This window comes from Python bivittatus, unplaced genomic scaffold, assembly GCF_059951505.1.
Source record: "Python bivittatus isolate LINGU-HERP-01145 unplaced genomic scaffold, Pbiv_v1 ctg000610_np1212, whole genome shotgun sequence".
Lineage (NCBI taxonomy): Eukaryota > Metazoa > Chordata > Lepidosauria > Squamata > Pythonidae > Python > Python bivittatus.
The window spans coordinates 18710119-18729426 of NW_028277088.1; the positions used below are offsets into that span (position 1 = coordinate 18710119).

Consider the following 19308-nt stretch of genomic DNA (forward strand, 5'->3'; position numbering starts at 1 on the left):
ATGCGACATGTCATCGATACACCAACTTATTGTACTGTTTGACAGTGGAACCTTTTCAATTTTTTGTACTGCATCTGGTCCTAGCATTTTTCCCACTATTATTTTATATGCTGGCATGATTACTTTCTCACCCAAAGCACGACTTTTACTTTGCTGTGTAAGTTCCAGTAATAAATAACTTGCTTCTTGGGTTTTTTTACTGACTTTCATTTTATTAACAAAAGCAGAAATGTCTGTTCTGTGATTCCAGTAGCCATTTAAAATAATCAGAACTTTTACTTGTATGGCTGTGATTTGTAGTTAAGTGTCTTTTTAATTTTGCTGGAGCCATTGCTGCATTTGTAAGTTGTTTGCCACAGAAGAGGCACAACAGAATAGGACAGCTTAGATCACCAGTCCATGTAAAATCCATTGATAAATGGCTTTCATTGTAAAGATGGACTTTTTTTTGAGTCCATTGATGTACCAGTGCAGGGAAATGCCTGAGAAGATTTACATTCTTCATTATCATCATTAACTTATCGATGTTGTCTGTTCTAGAATCATCCTCTTCTCTCTCATACCTCCTCTTCAAAAATCATTGAACCCTCCGATGTGACTGAATAAACATGTACGAAATTTATTTAAAATAATGGAATAAAATAACTACAGGAAAACCACAGGGAAAAGATGCAGGAGTGGGAGACTGATGTCACAGACTAAGTTCGACGAGTCCATTAATTTCTTGAAAAATGCACTTCTCCCTCCCCTTCCTGCAATATATTCCTCCCTTCCTGCAACATATTTCTCCCTTCCTGCAATATAGCATTCATCTGTTATCAGTGGTCTCCCCTATCTTGTGTCAGAAATTAAGAATGGATTCAATGAAACAAACGTAGTCCTACAACGCACTACCAGAGAGCTCAGAAAGAGTTGTAACTAGATTTTTGTTCGGTCTCTGCTCATCACTGCGAGAGTGCGTTGCCCGAATTTGAAATAATTTTTAAAATAAATCATGATCTCCCAGGGAACCCCTAGTAACTGCTCATGGAACCCTAAGGTTCCACGGAAGCCTGGTTGAGAAGTCCTGGTCTAGGGTAACATCTTCCTCAGCAGGTGACAAAGGAGTTCAAAGTTGTTTAAATAAGCAGGCAGGTTGTGATATCATTTAGAAGCTTTTAAATTTGCTTTCCTTATTTCATATTCATTCATGTGGGTTGAATTACACTACTAATACAGGAATGGACTTTCAGGAAAACTATTAAGTATTATCTAGAGAATGAAAGTAGTTTGCATCAGGCTTGGGCTGTGCATGCATGCATTCCAATTATTGCATAAACAGTACTTATCATCAGTTGATTGCAACAGATTGTAAAGGAAAGTTTGCATGATTGAATGCTGTTCCCCATTTTTTTTTTTTTTAAAGCATGGGGATGGTTTTGCAGCCTGAAAAGATAGAGTGCAGGCACAGATTTATTATCTAGGCTATATTCAGTTTGTACTCCCTGTACAATATTTTACTGTATTAAAAGGACACAGGGAGATGGGTCAAGAGGCTTATGTCTTGACAGATTCCGAAAAGGAACCCTGTCCTTCATCTCAGGATATTGAGGACCACACCACAGTTTATGCAGTATGTTCAGGACTGTATTCTAAAAGCACTGAGCCCAGGGCCTTGTTTGAAAAGAGTTTTTAGAAGTTTAAGCTGTGAAATGGTTATCTTAAGCATCTGCAAATCCACTAAAACCCCCAAAATGAGGGGGAAAGGGCTTCACCCACTCTGGAGATGTTCTGAGAATACTGAGTGGCATGTAACCCCCAAACTACACTTTTTGTTTCCCTGCTCCTTGGGTTTGTAGCATAACGGTCTAGAAAATATTGCATTCATTTGGCAGAGAGTTCATCATTTGTTTGCATGAATTACTATTAGGAAAATACCTCTGGCAATTCCATGTAAATTACTTTTTCATCAATTGTGTTTTTATTAATATGAGCCTGCTTTTGAGAAAACAGGTGTAGACAGGTGTACTGATGATGTATAATAACAATAACAGCACTTTTTATTTACAGCCAAACCCCCAAATAAATATTGTTCAATTAATTAAAGGGAAAAGTTTCAGAAAGGAAAAATCAGAATAACTTGAAATTCTAACGTGTTTCTATTATAACATTGTGGTTTACAATCTATTTTTTAATGGTCTAAATTTTTGGTATAGAAATTATATATTTTCAGAAACATTTTTTGTTAGTGACAATTTATGCATCATAAAGGAAGGTTTTTTTGGGCTGAAGTTAATAAATATCAGTTCTGTGCCACTCGCTGAAGTTTTGAATCTCACTAATAATTGGTGCAGGGGAAATAGGATCTTTTTAGTATATTGAAAGGCACAGAGGTCAAATATTCATCTCCAGTTCTCAAATTCTCATTGCATCTAAAGTCAATGCATTTATCTCTTTCTCTTCTTCCTTCCCCCCTCCTTGTTTTTTGTTTGTTTATTACTTTAGTCTGTTCTCACTGGCTCAATAAACTAAGTTTATGAAGATCTTTTGGGAATAATGTTTAACTTATTGGTTTTACTGCCTGATGAAGCAAAATGATTGATCCATTTAGAGCTTTTCTATTGAACCATTCTTAGAATGGCATTCTCTCCATATCCTGTTGCCCACAAAAGACCTGAGTATAACAGTTGAACCTGTTCTAACTTTCAGATTCAGGCTGCACTTTAGTCCTAAGCCAGCTTAGACCAGGATTCTGTTTTCTCAGCTGCAGAAGCTCACTTCTAGGGACTCTTCTCAGACAATGCTTTATTTAGCTTGCTGTCAGTCTCATTTCACTTTAAATTAAATCTGGGACTGCCTCTGTGCTGGTATTGGAGCTGCAACGTGAGTCACTCTGTATGGCAAAGCCATGCTCAGAGAGTAGTATGGAAAACAAACATTTCCCTATAAGTAGACATTCACCATATTGCTTTATTGGGTTGGTCTAGAGATAAACAGACATTACTGGATGCACCTGGATGAAGTATTTTAAATTTGGAGGATCTTAAATTTGGGGCTCGCCTCTGGAGATAATAATAACTGTCCTTATTCTATGGTCTTTTTTTGATATTTTACATCCTTTTTTATGCTGTTCACTGTCAATGCTGGTTGGAATCGAGCAGCATAGAAATATGAGTAATAAATCCAATAATAAATACATAATGCAAGCCTTTTTTTTTTAAAGGCCTTTATTCATGTTGTAAGGAAGCTCAGCCTTGGCTGTTCTGCTGTTTTTATGGGCTATTCATGAATATTTTAGTCATGTCCTCTAGTCATATCCCTGCCAAAATCCATTTGCAAAAAAAGAAAAAAGAAAAAAAAAAGAAAAAAAAAACTAAAAGGAAAGTTGTCACATCCTCACTTATTCTCATCTGCTTGGTAAACTCTGACAGTAGTTGTTCTGCTCAACAGTTCTCTGATGCATTGTTGCTCATTGGCCCATTAATGTTGCTCATTAGAATTAGCTTCTAAAGTCATCCTAAAAAAAACATAAACTCTAGCAAAATGCTCTTCGTCTTTGTTCCCTTTGTTTCATGTTGGTCTGTTTTGTTTCTTTGTGAATTATTTCCAAGATCTACCAAGGCTTAGTATGGAAGGTGTTATCGAATCTACTTTGGTATATAGTATATTGTCTGAGCTAAACCAATCTACAGGTCTAGGATTTTATTTACTTCTATACTTTCTATATCACTGTTTTCTTCATTGTCTTGTATTCCTTCAGCATTAGAATTTGATCCATCAGGCTGATATGGGTTCTTTTGCAATTGCCAAAGATCATGTCTTCCCAAGTATTTAACCTGTTAGAAAAATTCATTGTGTTTCAGGAAAGGTACAGAGATATACTTCTTGTAAACTTGAGATTCCAAGTTCTAGGATTTATTTTATTTAACAAGTTTATAAGGCTATCCAATTCATACTTGTATTTATGTATTATTTATTACAGAAACTTATATCACCACCCATCTGCCAAAATGGACTCTGGGTGGCGAACAAAATCAAAAACAGTAAGATGACCATTTAAACAGTAAACAATGTTGAAGCCCAATAAAACTTGCATTCATCCCCCAGCCACCCCATGCCAGCTCTATCGACTTCTTTACTCCAGTGCCTGGGGGGAAAAAGCCAGATCTTCACCACTTTCTGAAGGCCGAACTGTATTTCCGGGGGAAGGCTGTTCCTTAAGGTAGGTGCCATGACAAAGAGGGCACACTTATGAGGCTCTACCAGGTGACACTGCTTCACTGAGGGGTGGTGTAATTTATGACTCTGGGTGGTATACATCAGTAAAGATTAAAATTAAAATCAAACTATCACTAAAAATCCAATTAACAACCCCTATAAGTAAAAAGGAATAGGGGTGGCCTTCATAGCTGTTTATAGTCTGTGTCTACTGACTTATCTTACAAGACATTTTGAGAATTGGTCAAGTGGAATTAGTCAAATAGGATCCTTTCTTTCTTTATACATATTTTATGGATGAAGTTTGGAAACAAATCCAACACTAACACAATTTTAAAAAAGATAATATAACAAAGTTGTGTTAGAAATGTATTGCACATAGCAATCTTTGTAGATTATATTTATTTTGAATGTACAGGTAGTCCTCGTTTACCAACTGTCTCATTTAGTGACCATTCAAAATTATGCTTTGTGACCAATCCTCACATTTACAATGGTCACATGATCAGTATTTGTGTGCTTTGCAACTGGCTTGTGACAAGCAGAGTTAATAGAGACAGTGGAAGTAAAATCGTAAGTTGTAATCATGTGATGTTTTGCTTGCAACCACAATGCTTTGCTTAACAACCAAAGAGGAAGTAAGGTCATAAGCCTGTCACAGTCATGTGATTTTCTGCTTACTGACCATGGCGCTTAGCAATTGAGTTACCAGGCCCAATTGTGTTCACTAAGTGAGGACTGCCTATATTCACAACTGAACTGAATTTCGGATCTTGCAACTGTTTAAGAACCTGTTTAAGAACAGGTCCTATTGAATATCAGAGAGGATATAATTTAATGTATCATTTATTCCTTTAAAAACTTATCCTAGAAATTGCAAATGCCCTTTTAGCATACACACACACACACACACATACACACAAAGTATATATATGTGGTTCCATATAAACAAACTTTTTCTGTCATCAGTGTTAACAGAATTCTGATTATATAGCCTTTCTAATTATATATATATATAATCCTTTTGCATATTGTGATGACTTCAAATTTAATATTTTTTGTTGTACAAAAAATTCTGTTGTGCGGTATGTTTGCAAACAGTTCTTGTATTAAAAGAAGCATTTCAAATTTAGATTCAATAATATGCCTACAGGGATAGATATACTCAAAGATACTCTTCATATGTATGAATTTTGGCATATTTTATTATGATAATTATTTTTAAGCAATTTTAACTGATAACTGGGAGATATTTCATATTAGTGAAAAAAAAGAGAAGAAATTTATTAGTGGTATGAAACAAATGACAGCAGCAGCGGGGAAGAAATAAATTATTTTAGTAGGACTTCTGTGAAGGGAGGTTGCCCAGTTAATTGTCCATTCAGTAGAACCAAAGAACAGTGACACTGAAAAATATATTATCTTCAGCTGATGTAACTGAGAATTAGTTCTTCTACACCTACTTCTTTTTAAAAAAACATTTTTATTGTTGAAACAGTGAAATACAAAAGAGAAAAGAAAGAAAATAAGATGAAACAAAATAGCTACTGGATACAGATTAAAAGTATTATGAAAAAAGTTTCTAGTAACACAGTCTCCCTTTCCCTTCCATTTGTATATCTATACTTTACACTGAATATTAAAGGTTGTTGCTAGTCCTAGAAACCATATTCTTAGTGTCTAAATTTGTCTTACTGTGTAATGTGTTGTATATAATGGAGCCATTCCTGCTTGAATTTGATTTAAAGTTCTGTTATGGATATATGCTGTCAATTTTGATTGCAGCATATTCTCCAATTTTAGCTTCCCAATCGAATGTCGGCAAGGTTTCTCTTTTGCAGTGTTGTGCCAAGTTTGTTCTTTTCATTGTCAACATAGTAAATTGTGATATGTTTCATTTATGCTTTCTGGATAAAAGTTGATAAATCTGTGGTTTCAGTTTCAATTTTATATTTAGGATTTTTTGAATATTTTGATGCATTTATTTCCAGTATTTTTGAGCTTTTTTACATTACCACCACATGTCTGAAAATGCTCCAACTTTGTTGTGGCATCTCCAACATTTGTTGTCATATGCTTTGTCTATCTTGGCAATCATTGACAGGGTTATGTATCTTTTGTATATCTATAAAATATTTATTCATTTAACAAATTGATATGGGTGTGACTGTGCAGCATACAGTCAAGCAATTAAAACAATGTTACACCTGTTAAAACACTTAATAAATAGAAGCAAGATTGCGGGAGAAGAACATCGATCTAAATACAGTACAACCATTGTGCAAGGTCCCCATGGGATCTCCAAAGTTTGTTTGTTTGTTTATTTATTTATTTGACTTGTCCCCGCCCATCTCCCCACAACGGGGGACTCTGGGCGGCTTACAACAAACTAAAATCAGAAATACAATTAAAAGTTATAAAAACCAAACATTACAAAAATAAAAAAGCTAAAAAATCCAAGAGGCTGATAGGGGCCACACCAGGCCGCTAAGGGGCCACACCAGGCCACTAAGGGGCCAGCCAACCCCATTTCTGATAACCTCCCTCCCCGCCCCAGGCCAGATGGCAGAGCCAGGTCTTCAAATCCCTCCAAAAGGCCTGGAGTGAGGGGGCCTGTCTCACCTCTGGGGGCAAGATGTTCCAAAGGGCGCAGGCCACAGCAGAGAAGGCCCGCCTTCTGGACCCCGCTAGTCGAAGTTCTTTTACCGCAGGGATCCGGAGCATGCCCTCTCTGTGAGATTGGGTGGGACGGGTTGAGATCGTGGGGGTGAGGCGGTCCTTCAGGTAACCTGGCCCCATGCCATGTAGGGCTTTAAAGGTGATAACCAACACCTTGAATTGAACCCGGAAGCAAACCGGTACCCAATGCAGCTCATGGAGCAGAGGTGTTATATGGGTCCTTCTTCGGGCCCCAAAAATTGCTCATGCGGCCGCATTCTGGACTAGCTGAAGCTTCCGGATATTCTTCAAGGGTAGCCCCATGTAGAATGCATTGCAGTAGTCTATCTGGGAGATAACGAGGGCATGAGTGACTGTTCGCAGGGCATCCCGATCCAGGAAAGGGTGTAACTGGTGCACAACCCCAAGCTGTGCAAAAGCCCTCCTGGCCACGGCTGCCACCTGCTCTTTGAGCAGGAGCTGTGAGTCCAGGAGGACCCCCAAATTATGCACTGGGTCTGTCTGGGGCAGTGCTACCCCATCCAGGACCAACGATGACAACGTCCCGGATACAGAGGAGCCATTAACCCACAGCCACTCCGTCTTGCCAGGGTTCAGCTGGAGCCTTTTGTTCCCCATCCAGACCCTCACAGCCTCCAGGCACTGCGAGAGGGCGGTCACGGCATCACTTACCTCATCAGGGATGGAGATGTATAGTTGAGTATCATCAGCATATTGATGATACCTCATCCCATGTTGCTGGAAGAGCTTTCAGGGTCTTTTATAAATAACATTTTATAAATATATGAATATAATTATTTAAATATAAAATTCTAAAATTTTATACCAATTTACCCTTATATTATAGCTTAGAGTAAATTTTGTTGATTGTTTTCCATCACTCTTCCCACTGATCCACTGTGATGGCTTATTTGAAATTTTGCATTCATTTTAACATGAACCTTTTGATTTGCGCTGTCTTGGTATCCTATTTTGGTAACAATTTGTAAATATGTCCTAATAACTGATCCTGGTTTTGTATAAGGATTTCAAATTCTGTTATCTTCCTCGAGAAGTGGAAAGAGCAATGGATACATTGGAATTTCAGCAAAGACAATTAAATTTAAGATTCAAAGGCATACCAGAACATTTCAGAAAAGGAGATCTTGAAAGCCATTTTAAAGCTTTGATGCAGGAAAAAATAAATGGAGATTTTCTAGTATATTTTCAGAATAAATTCCATATTTGTATAAAGAATAAAAGTACCTCAGGATATCCTATATCCTTGTAAGATTTTTTTAGAGAAAATATGCTATTCAACAGCAGATTGAGATACCTTTAATTATAAAAGGGAAGCAAGTTCAAATATTTCAAGAAGTCTCTCCTAGAATGTTGACAAAAAGGAGAGATTTCACATTCTTTACAAGAGCACTAAGAACCAAACAAATCAGATACAGATGGGGGATCCTGTTTGACAAATCAGTTCAAGGGAAAAAAGGATGAAAGATCCCAAGAAAGGTCTTCCAGTGTTCAGTGGCTTTGACAGAAGCTTGGAAACTAAAAAATCCAGAAGTGAGAGATTTTACCACTATTCTTATATACATGCTTTATCTGCATAAGCTTTACATTTGTTTTAAACAGGACTATAGTTCCTCCTTTATAGTTAGTGAGCAGAACAGATTACTTGTTCAATAGAATTTTGGTCAATTAACCTATTGGTGTTGGCTTATCCTTATAATGTGATTATGAGGTTATTATTTTGATATTATTTATTATTTTATAACTTTATCAGATTTGGGGGGTTCAAATGAGGTGAGCCTGATTGTCTAGTCTGTTGCTGTTTAGGTCATGAAACTGTCATTACAACATAGAATGGAAAACAAATCTCCCAGTGGATTGTGAAATACGCCTGACTTCTAGGACTTTCAGAAACAGAGCATACTCATTGGTCAGCATCCTACTAGTTTATCATGAAGATATGTTTTTGTATTCTCAGAAGATTTTGATTCAATCATAATAAAAGTTTAATTTTAGCACCCTTAAATAAGGGTTGTACTTCCTTAGGAGAGTGCAAAACAAGACTTTAGAATCTTCTATAAGCTGGTGCATTTATATGAAACAAAACAAGTATGGTTGTGAATTCTAGATTCTCTATAGGTAGTCCCCGGGCTTATGGATGACACATAATTAAGAATGGAGCCTATTGTAGCAAAATTAGAGTTAAATACACAATGATTCGAGTTAAATATATAATGACTCAAGTTTAATACACAATGGTTTGAGTTAATTACACAATACTACTTATACCGTATACAATAATACTATTCCAGCTTACATACAAATTCGACTTAAGGACAGACCTTGGGAACGGAACTCGTCCTTAAACTTTTTAATTTTTTAATTTTAATTTAATTTAATTTTAATTTTTAATATCTTCTGCCAGCATGAAGGGTTAAAGAAACCAGAAATTGTAGAATCCTGGTGTTATTTAGCAGTGTACCAGTACTGACATTCCCAGCTTCCCTAACAAGACAGCAACAGAAATGAAATTCTTCTGTTTCTGGCTTGTTGGGAATGTGACAAAGTAAGAATTCTGGTTTAGAGATAATGCTAAAAAAAAAAAAAAAAAAAAGCACTGTTGGATTCTGGTTTGTACAACTCCTGCTAATTGAAAGAATAATAATTTCACTGCATTTTCTGCTTATCGTTATGGTTCTTATAATGATAACCATTATGAGAAATTGGTTCTTCAATATTTGGCTATTTATTTGAGTTATGTGCTTGGTTGCTCTAAACTCATGAATTCTAGAACAAGCTTTGAGATTCCACCACTGGCAGCCTTACTCATAATAGTTAAACTTGTTGTTTTCCAGTGAAAGTCTCTGAGACTGTGCAGCTACTTCTTAACAATAAATGTTGCTGAAAAGCCTGTAGCTAATGACACTACAAATGGAGATTTGAATTTTCATACCAAGCTGAAAAGCTTAAGATTCTTGATTTTGTAATAATGTTTAATTTTTAGTTTTCTAATTTTTAGAAATAAATCCAGTGTATGTTTGCTAATACGATTCCATTGATTTTGGCCCATTATGATATTTTGAAAACTGGGTTCTGTGTACTCTTCTTATGGATTTTAGTTCCATATTATATATGAGAGAACAACGAATTCTAAATATAAGCATTTGCAATTATTTCTTCATATCTTGTCTCTACAGGTTTTCTACTTGCACATTTTCATCCATTCCTCACAGCAGCTTACAGCTTAACCCTATAATTCTTCTTACAGCAATACCTACATTTATATATTCTAATCAGACTAATCAGTACTCTTAAACTAGGCATGCTACTTCTAACACACTTTTTTCATCATTTTTGCACTTTGCTTTTAGATGAGGTTATGTTTGTATCACAAATGTGCATGGTGCATTTCAAGAAATGGGAAAAATATAAATTAGAATGATCTTGAAGAGAACTCTTAACTTCCTTAATGATTTTTAAAGTTAGTAGCTTTATCAAATCAGGTAATAGATTTGAACATTTTAGCAAGAAAGGGTTCTTTAGCATTCAGTGCTGTGTATTCTGCTCATTTGTTCATACTTTTGTTGCCCAAGTGATGAAAACTGTAGGAGCGCTGGGGAGCTAAAAAAACATAGTTTGCTTACCACTATGTGTGAACTGTGGCTTATTTTCCTCATAGCAGGCTAGAATCTGAAACCACAGTTCTTGGTTTCTGATTCCTGACCTTTTCAAGGAGACATGCCAGTAATCTTGATGTGTGGGACATGGTAAGCAAACCTTGAAAGGTGTCTCAATGCTTTGTTTATCCACTCCTATTGACAGGAGGAGCCAGAGAAGAGTGGTTAAGCAGTGTGTACTGCATATTGCTTATTTTTAAGCCATTTAAAAAAAAAAAAATTCATTGATTATTGAAATTATGCCCTATCTTTTGTATTTATTCCAACACTAACAGTGGCTTGCAATAACAAATTAATGCAATCAACATCAAAATTAACACCAGACATTTAAAAATTAACAGTTAAAAACTTGGCAAAAAAGGGGAAAAAAACCTGAATAATTCCTGAATTTGGTTTTCCAAGACATGAATATAGCCATTCTATATTTCTCTTGATATATAAAATATGATGAATGTCAGTGATACAAATAGGTTTTCTGGTAGATGAGTATTATGCTGTTAAAACTGGGGGATTTTTTTTTTTTTCACATCTCTCCCAGTTATGGTAACAAAACAAAGACTGCTGTTATCTGGGTCTAACTTCAGGATCATAAGGTGCTCCAAGGAATATGGCAAAGACAGGAACTGCCAAAGAGCTGTGAAAAACTGGAAAGTAATTTGTTTTTAAGAACAGTAGCTTAGTACTAAAGCAAATTTCCTGGATTTCATCTAATGAGAACTGTAATACATTTTCAACTCCAACACATTTGTCTGTTATAAATTGGACGGGGTCAAGGAGTGAGTGGAAAGGCTAGTATGAAACTCAAACTACCCACACCTTAACACTGCTGACATATTTTGTGATATCATACACTGAGATTCTGTACTGCTTTAGGCTAGGTATGGAGTAGAGCTGTCTTCAATTTTATGTGCTTAAAAAAAGTTATCATAATTATGCCTTCCAGAAAATACAGCTTAGGGTCTGTAATTAGGGTCTTGTGGGGGTGATGAAAGTAATACAGAATTACTCTACCTTGAAATTGTGCAGGGTGTTACATAAGGCTTTTTAACATGTTCATGATCATTTTGAATTATTATAAAATCTTAATAAAACCTTTCACATGGAGGACATCATTTCCGTGAAAGGTACAATCACTGGTGTTTCTTGTTAAAAAGACAGGTAATTGGTAATGGAAAAGCCTATACTTGAGATTCTGGAGAGTCATTGCTAAAGCAGACAACACTATGACAAATGTATTAGATAACTCCATGTGCACAGTTGACCTTGCATAAGTTGTGGTATGCCCCAGATCTATATGTAGAAACTTCCTGGAAACACAATAGGATTTTATTTTGGTTGGCAATGGGATAGTTCTCTTCTACTGTACAGAAGGAATGGTACAGGGTAAATTAGGACATGCTGTGTCTCCTCTGCTGCTTACTATCCTCCAGCATCTGTTTCCTTGCCTAATGAAAGAGTCAGCTGAGTTTTTTATGTATTCATCCTTACATAAATTTTATTTAGGTTATAATTGGAACTTGGCCCTTTTCTCGTTCCCTTCTCCACTGCCCCCAATTACTTCAATAAAACCATACCATAGAAAGAAGAACATTTCTGACAGTGCTGGTTCTAATTGCTGTAAATTCATATCATAATAAGTGCCACAAGATTATATTGTTGATTTTTGCTTCTACAGGCTCCTATAGGAACAATGAACAGAGAATAGAGTTTTTAAAACACAAATTAACCCAAAGTTCTCAAGGTCTTTATAAAAGTATTTTTGAGTAACATCTTATGTGTATGTATTTGTTATGTGTGTAAGTATGTATAAACTGTGAAAGATAGTTTAAAGAAAGGCAGGAATGCCTTTTCACAATTTAATAACTTGAGAAGGTTTCTGATTTTCCTTTTATTTGGTAAAAATGTGTTTGCTCCAGAAAGTGGCCCTAATATTTAAAATAACATTGATTATTCCCTCAAAACCATTCACAGTATGAACCTTAATTAAATTCACAGTATGAACATTAATTAAATTTTTCAAAAATGGAAGATGGGAGCTGTTAGAAGAAAAAAATGCCAATTATGTTCTTAATTTGTAACCTGAATTTCTAGCTTCAGTTGGGCAACATTAACTGTGGAATTGCTTGGTGGCTAATTCAGTGAAGTGAGATTAAGGCATGTTAGATTTAAAAGTATGTTAGGAAATAAAATAAAGCTTCATCTTGGAAAATGTATGTATAAATAAGATTTGACATTTTCCTTTTCTGTCTCCTGACAAAGCCTCATGCCATTTTGATTTACAGGTTATTATCTTTGGGCTTTTGCTGAGACTTAAAACTCTCTTTTTGCTCTAGAAAAATCCACAAAGCTTGTTGTTACAGATTCAAGCAGCCGCTGGCATTAGGTTTAAAAAAAAAAAAAATCTGAAAGGCAAGCTATGAGATCATCATAGTGATAAAAGCCTAAAAGCTCATCCTAGTTCTGCCCTTAGCCTTCCTGGAAATTAACTTTCTGGTGACAGTCTGAATATGTTAACATTAATAAATAAGCTTTTGGTTTGACAAAGAATCTATTCTACTTATCTTTTCAGTTGTAGCTTATTTTGGATTGCATTTTATATCTTTTTATCTGTTCCCCCTTATTTTTAATCTTACCATAATAAGTCCATATTCATGCTAGGCTTTTCTTTTCCCATTCCTACAATTCCTAGTAATCAGAAAAGTCTGTTCCTAAGGCCAAATGCTTTTCTCTCTTCTGAACTTCTTGTCTTCTTCTTGAAAGCTTCTCCCAGTCTACCATGATCAAATCTATTCTACCTATTTTTCATATTTTAAAATATAAATGTAACTCTTCTCTTTTTTGACAGAATTTATATCATTGTTCATTTCTGGGACTATTTTTGATTCTGCTGTTCTAACTTTGAGCATCCTATACATTTTGATGCTAAATAATGCACTTCTAGAGCTATAATTATTATATTTTTTTAAAGAATTGAAGTAACTATAATGCCACACCTTAAAAACTGTGCTGACTTCTAATTAATTCCATTTAAAGATTTCTTTTCCTTTTAACACTGTATTCTGTAGCCCAAACATGATATATTATACCTTGTGTCCATGCCGTAAATAATAATTTATTATAGGATTTCAAATTCTCTTTTCTTTTTCATATTATAGTACTAGAATAGTGTCCAATTTTTATCTTCAATTTAAAGATAGTTAACTAGATACATATGTGAAATCTTTTATCATCTTTAATTTCAGTTTCATTGTTCAACTCAAAAAGCATCAGAAACAATATGTTACTCCAAATTTCATTTGTGTTTTGTTCTTCTATCTTATTTTGTTGGATGGGCCAAAATGGCAAGCACAGTTGCAGCTCAAAGACCTGCCCCTTTGTACATCCACAATGCCAACACATATAGAAAGGTATGGAGCTTCAGTCCACAGTAGTATCCACGATTTTGCACCCCTTATACCCTCCCCTCATTGAAGATGTCTCTGCTACCCATCCCTACTATAAAGTCTCATGAGATGTTGGAATAAGAGTCTGGAAGAAAAATGGTCCATAAAAAGGGGGAGTTAAATTCCCTTTAGTTTTCATCTTTTTAGGATTTTTTTTCAGAAAAAAAAATTCTCCTCATTTAGAATAATTTTGGTATTTATAATGCCTTAAGCTAATGCCAAGTAGCTTGAACAGACGTTTGTCAGCTGTGAAATCTAATGTTTCATACACTTTAATTAAGGAGTCTTTTAAAACAAAACATGCTAAGTAGAAAATGAAAAAAAAAAAGATACACAAAGAGTTGCTAGGTTGCACATCTAATAGCCATTTAAACTATTTAATATCTTAACTGTATGGTAGAGTTACAGCAGCTTTGTCATTTGGAATGTCATATGGCCATTATAAAATAGGTATTTGACAATGCATCGGCAGAGTTATGTTTTTCAGGACGCTGAAGAATAGACCATATTTATCATCATGTCCCAGTTGTCAAGGTAACCATGTTTCCTCGTTGGGTATTATTCTTGGTAGGGAGCCTAACTTTTTGCCTAATTATGGCTAGCTATTACATTTTTCAGTTCATTGTATGTCACTTTTCTTCAACAACATCCAGTGCCTTTTCCATGGATTAATGGAATAACTCACATATTAACATGCAAACTGTGCTGAATTTATCTTGAGGCTAGGTGAGGGATATATAAGATGGATAGAAAGAAGTTAGTGAACTGCTAAACACTAACTATACTGAGTCTTTTTTTGAAATAATGTGTTCACTCCATTCTGAGATCAAGGCCAATCTCAAAGAAAAATAAATAGAAGCAGACTTAAGCAGGTTCATGGGAATGAAGAGTGTGTGGAGCAATTAGAAAAGCTATTAAAAGTGAAATACATCCAACTACACAATCTGGTATTTTTATTATGATAACAGTGCAGGATACTCTAGCATTTTTGACTGGTGTCCCAGTGCACACATTGTGGAACCAAAGCTATTCTGAAGAACTTGCATTCTATGAATTATTATAATATATTTGAGAAGTTTTGGGGTATGCTTTTGTAAAATCACTTTGTTTGCATGTTAAGATGACCAAATGTATGTATGTATGTATTTATTAATTACTAAATTTATAAGCCGCCCATCTCCCCCAGAGCATGACTCTGGGCAGCTTAAAATTAAAAACCACGACAATAAAAACAATAGAAATATAAATATCCCCCAGTTAAAATCACAAGTAACAATTCTATAAAAACCAGTATATAATTCAAGATGATGGGGGAGCAGTATCAATCATCCCACCAGCCAGTTCCAGCAATGCGAGCCCCCATCAGGCCCCCAGGCCGTCTGGCATAGCCATGTTTTTACACCTTTTCAGAAGGCCAGGAGAGTGGGGGCAGCCTGCACCTCAGCTGGCAAGCTGTTCCACAGGGCAGGGGCCATGGCAGAAAAGACCCTCTTCCTAGACCCCGCCAGCCAAAATTCCTTGACCACGGGGTCCACAACATGCCCCTTCTGCCGGACTGAGTGGGGCAGGCGGATATAACGGGCAAGACACCTCCTCAGATAACCTGGTCCTGTGCATGAGTGCATGAGTGACCATGTGGAGGGCCTCCTGTTCCAGGAAGGGGCATAACTGACACACAACTTGAAGTTGTGCGAAGGCCCTCCTAGCCGCAACTGCCACCCGCTCTCCGAACAGGATTATTTTTTTAAATTGACTTTTTTTTTTAATTGACAATTTTAAAAAAATTGACATATAAAGATAAGTTATACTTTCACAGGAAAGTGAATCAAGCTGTAAAGAAGCTTTTGCTACAATAACAGTTCTTTGACACTGAACAATTCAAGTTTTTGTAAAATTGTAGGAATACCTGAAAAGTAATGCTTGTTTAAATGTTTGCAACTCTTATCTGGAGTTGCAAACATTTGTATGGAGAAGAAGTTTACTTATAATTAATAAAGCTCTCTAATGATTTAGCTCTGATTGCCAACTTTAGCAAGCTGGTTAATGGATTTGTGAACCATCTTATTTTAATAATTCATTTACTTTCATGTTAATAAGTTTCATAGTTTGTGTAGCTCACATCCTCCTTAAACAGATTTTCAAACATTTAAACTGATTGCAAGAAAGTATTTCTGTTTTAAAGCAGCCACCTCATATGTCATGCCAAACATGATCTTTGGCTCTGCTTGTTCGGAATTATGGGAATTGTAGTTCATGAGTCCAATATATTTCAAGGGCACCAAGCTGGGGAAGGCTGTTTTCAAGAAGGTTTATTCAAAGGACATCTGATGCTTTTCACTCTACTTCATGCGACATTGTTCAGATAAGACTTTCAAGTATTGCCTAAATAAGGAAGAAATCTCAGCGAGATGAAGCTGGCCTTGAGACCAAAGTGATACAAGCAATTGAGACGGTGCAGAGCATAAGCTGCTTTATCTTGCTGAACCTCACCATCTTTCTAAAAGAACGAAAAATGAGAATGACTTTTCAGGAATCTATGAAGAATGAAAATGAGGAAGTGGTGGAGGACGAAGAGGAGGAGGATGCAACGGTGGGTGGCTGTGATTCATTCTGTAAAGAGTGAAAGAATTTATTTTGTGATTTGTATACTCACTTTTGGAAATCCTTCCTCTTTCCCCATAGGTGTTTTTTAACCCTGTTATTGAGGATAAAAGCATGGAACTTGCAAGAAAATGCACAGAAATAATAAGTAATGTAAGTAAGATTTCCAGTGCTAGTTTATTTCATGAGATAACATTACTACTACTTCTGATATTTATATATGTAAATGTTGCTTCAAAGATATATTCAGTGCTCTAAGTAGAAATGAACAAAATTGATTCTGAAAATATGTATTATTCAAAGTATCCCTATGCATTAAATGGTTGCTAGCTTCACTTTCAGATAATATTATGGAACTGGACTTATGCTCTTTTATCCTTTCCTTTCCTTTCCTTTCCTTTCCTTTCCTTTCCTTTCCTTTCCTTTCCTTTCCTTTCCTTTCCTTTCCTTTCCTTTCCTTTCCTTTCCTTTCCTTTCCTTTCCTTCCCTTCCCTTCCCTTCCCTTCCCTTCCCTTCCCTTCCCTACCCTACCCTACCCTACCCTACCCTACCCTACCCTACCCTATTTCCCCATTGCTAATAAAGGATTATTCAGAAGACATTGGCATAAAATTATATCGTGATCTTTTTGGCTGAAAAGGAAGATATTTAAAAGTACTCCTAGGTGTTTTAAGAACTTTGATTTCCAAGTCTTTGCAATATTATGTCCTTCCAGCCAGTTTTATTTTTGGTTTCATTGTTTTTGCTGATTATACCATTAAAAAAAAAATCTGAAATTTTAAATTGTCATGGTTGTATCGTGACCTTGCATTTGATCTTAATTTAAATGCAGCCTATAGAACCTTGGTTCTTGTCAGTTTTAAAAGTTTTAGTAAGCTATTTGGATCAGATTTAAAATAATGTGAGTCACATCTAAATTCTTTTGGAATTTTCCTCAAATGAATATTGCAATATTAAAAGATTAGTGCATTCCCCCCGTTTTTTTTTTCCTTTTTGGCTAGTCTTCAGTTTAATTTTTTGGGATACCGATATATTGCCATTAAAGTGTAAAAATAATATTGTTTTTTAATCTATTCTGGCAATAGGACTATGAATATCTTCTATAGGTTATACGTTTTGTTGAATGGTTATTTTGTTGTCAGTTGATTCATTGGGAATGCTTTTAGGAAATTGGAAAATATGATTGTCAGTTATCCTTATGTTTGGTTTATGCTATACTGCTTTGGCTTTTTGCTATTTTGAGTTGCTTGTAATTTATCTTTGTAAGAAAGAGACTTGTTTTAATAAATATCAACTCCAGCTTTGTTCATACTGACTTGGTTAGGGCCAGAGCTATAAGTGCTTGTGGGAGGGGGGCAAGGGTGACAAGTGATGAAACATGCATGCAATCTTGTAGCACAGGTATGAAAGGGCAGAGCTTGCAGCTGTGACATTATGACGCATCATCGTGGATAGGAAGACATGCCTTTGACCACAGCATAATTAGAATTTCAGATCCACTAACAGTAATAGAGGAACAATAATGCTGACTTTTCTTGAGAAGATATACTAAAAGCAACTGTCTGTCTGTCTTTCTCCTTCCTTCCCTCCTTCCTTCCTTCCTTCCTTCCTTCCCTCCTCCCTCCCTCCCTCCCTCCCTCCCTCCCTCCCTCCCTCCCTCCCTCCCTTCCTTCCTTCCTTCCTTCCTTCCTTCCTTCCTTCCTTCCTTCCTTCCTTCCTTCCTTCCTTCCATGTTCCATTAATTTCAATGGCAATTGTTTAATTTCCTACTATTCAAATAATTCTGTACCTTACTGAGCCTGGTAGGTTGGTGATTGGTGTTCTTGCTTTTATTGTTTATACAGAATTGGAAGCTTGTCAGGACTGGTATGGATAATATGAAACAAAATAATCACCTTTCATGAAGAGCTTTCTGCCCATAGGCCATTGATTTTCTTAAAGCTCTTTTCTCTGGTTTAATGGAACTCTGTTGGATTTCAGCCAACACAATCTTAATGGTGATCACAAAAATGTTAAAATGTCCTTGCCTACCCTCTCTTTTCTTAGCATTGACCTATGCTTTGCATCTTATTCTCTGAATGAGGTAGATGTAAGCCACAGGGCAAAAGATGTTTCTCTAAAGTCAGTCAGAGGTGAATTTAAAATATGACTTGATTTGCTCCCCCCACTTTGGAAGGAGTGCAATTAATATACTGTTACTGAATATTAAGTACTAATGCATTGTACCTCAAGGACAAATCACAGGGGCATCCACAGGATCTTGCTACTTTTGTCAAAACAATGAGAGCAGTGTGGCAGCACACAGCTCACCCCTCTTGTATGTGCAAACAACATGGCAATGCATAGATCGAAAGGGTGGGGCTTGTGTCATGATGCTGCAGTATTGCTCTCCTAATTTGACCCCCCTTGTCTCCTGCTGCAAAGGAAGCAGAAAGTTGAGTGGAGATTCCTTTCTCACTTTGAAGAAAGAGACCTGCCCAGCAGCTCATACTCATTACAGTAGCAAGCGTCTAGTGCCTTTTAAGATGTATCAGTTCCACTGGGAGATTAATTCCTCAACAATTATTTCAGTTGCTAGCGCACTGCTCTGTTTGATACAAATAATATTTTTATTCTAGATTGTGACATTCGGTTTGCTAATAGAAACAGTAAGCAAAGAAAGAGAATCCCATAAAGTTATGTGTCCTCTTTCAAGGGACTCATTATAGTAATTA

At 36.0% G+C, this 19308-nt stretch overlaps 2 protein-coding genes across 11 annotated transcripts in view; both read left to right on the top strand.

Moving 5' to 3' along the window:
- Nucleotides 1-16493, top strand: part of LOC112540122 (uncharacterized) — an 86991-nt gene extending 70498 nt beyond the window's left edge. For 3 of the 7 annotated variants that reach the window (XM_088150401.1, XM_088150403.1, XM_088150405.1), the window contains one exon: nt 3962-4099. The gene's annotated coding sequence lies outside the window, so the exon portion shown is untranslated. Of the gene's footprint in view, nt 1-3961; nt 4200-16267 lie in introns of those variants that run through there. The other 4 variants (XM_088150408.1, XM_088150407.1, XM_088150406.1 and 1 more) reach the window with 4 other exon arrangements.
- LOC103055115 (nebulette) overlaps nt 16452-19308 on the top strand; it is a 59777-nt gene continuing 56920 nt past the window's right edge. For all 4 annotated transcript variants that reach the window (XM_007423545.3, XM_007423546.3, XM_088150399.1 and 1 more), the window contains exons 1-2: nt 16452-16583; nt 16676-16747. In XM_007423545.3, coding sequence (XP_007423607.1) covers nt 16506-16583; nt 16676-16747 — 150 coding nt within the window. In that variant the 5' untranslated portion in view covers nt 16452-16505. The remainder of the gene's footprint in view (nt 16584-16675; nt 16748-19308) is intronic.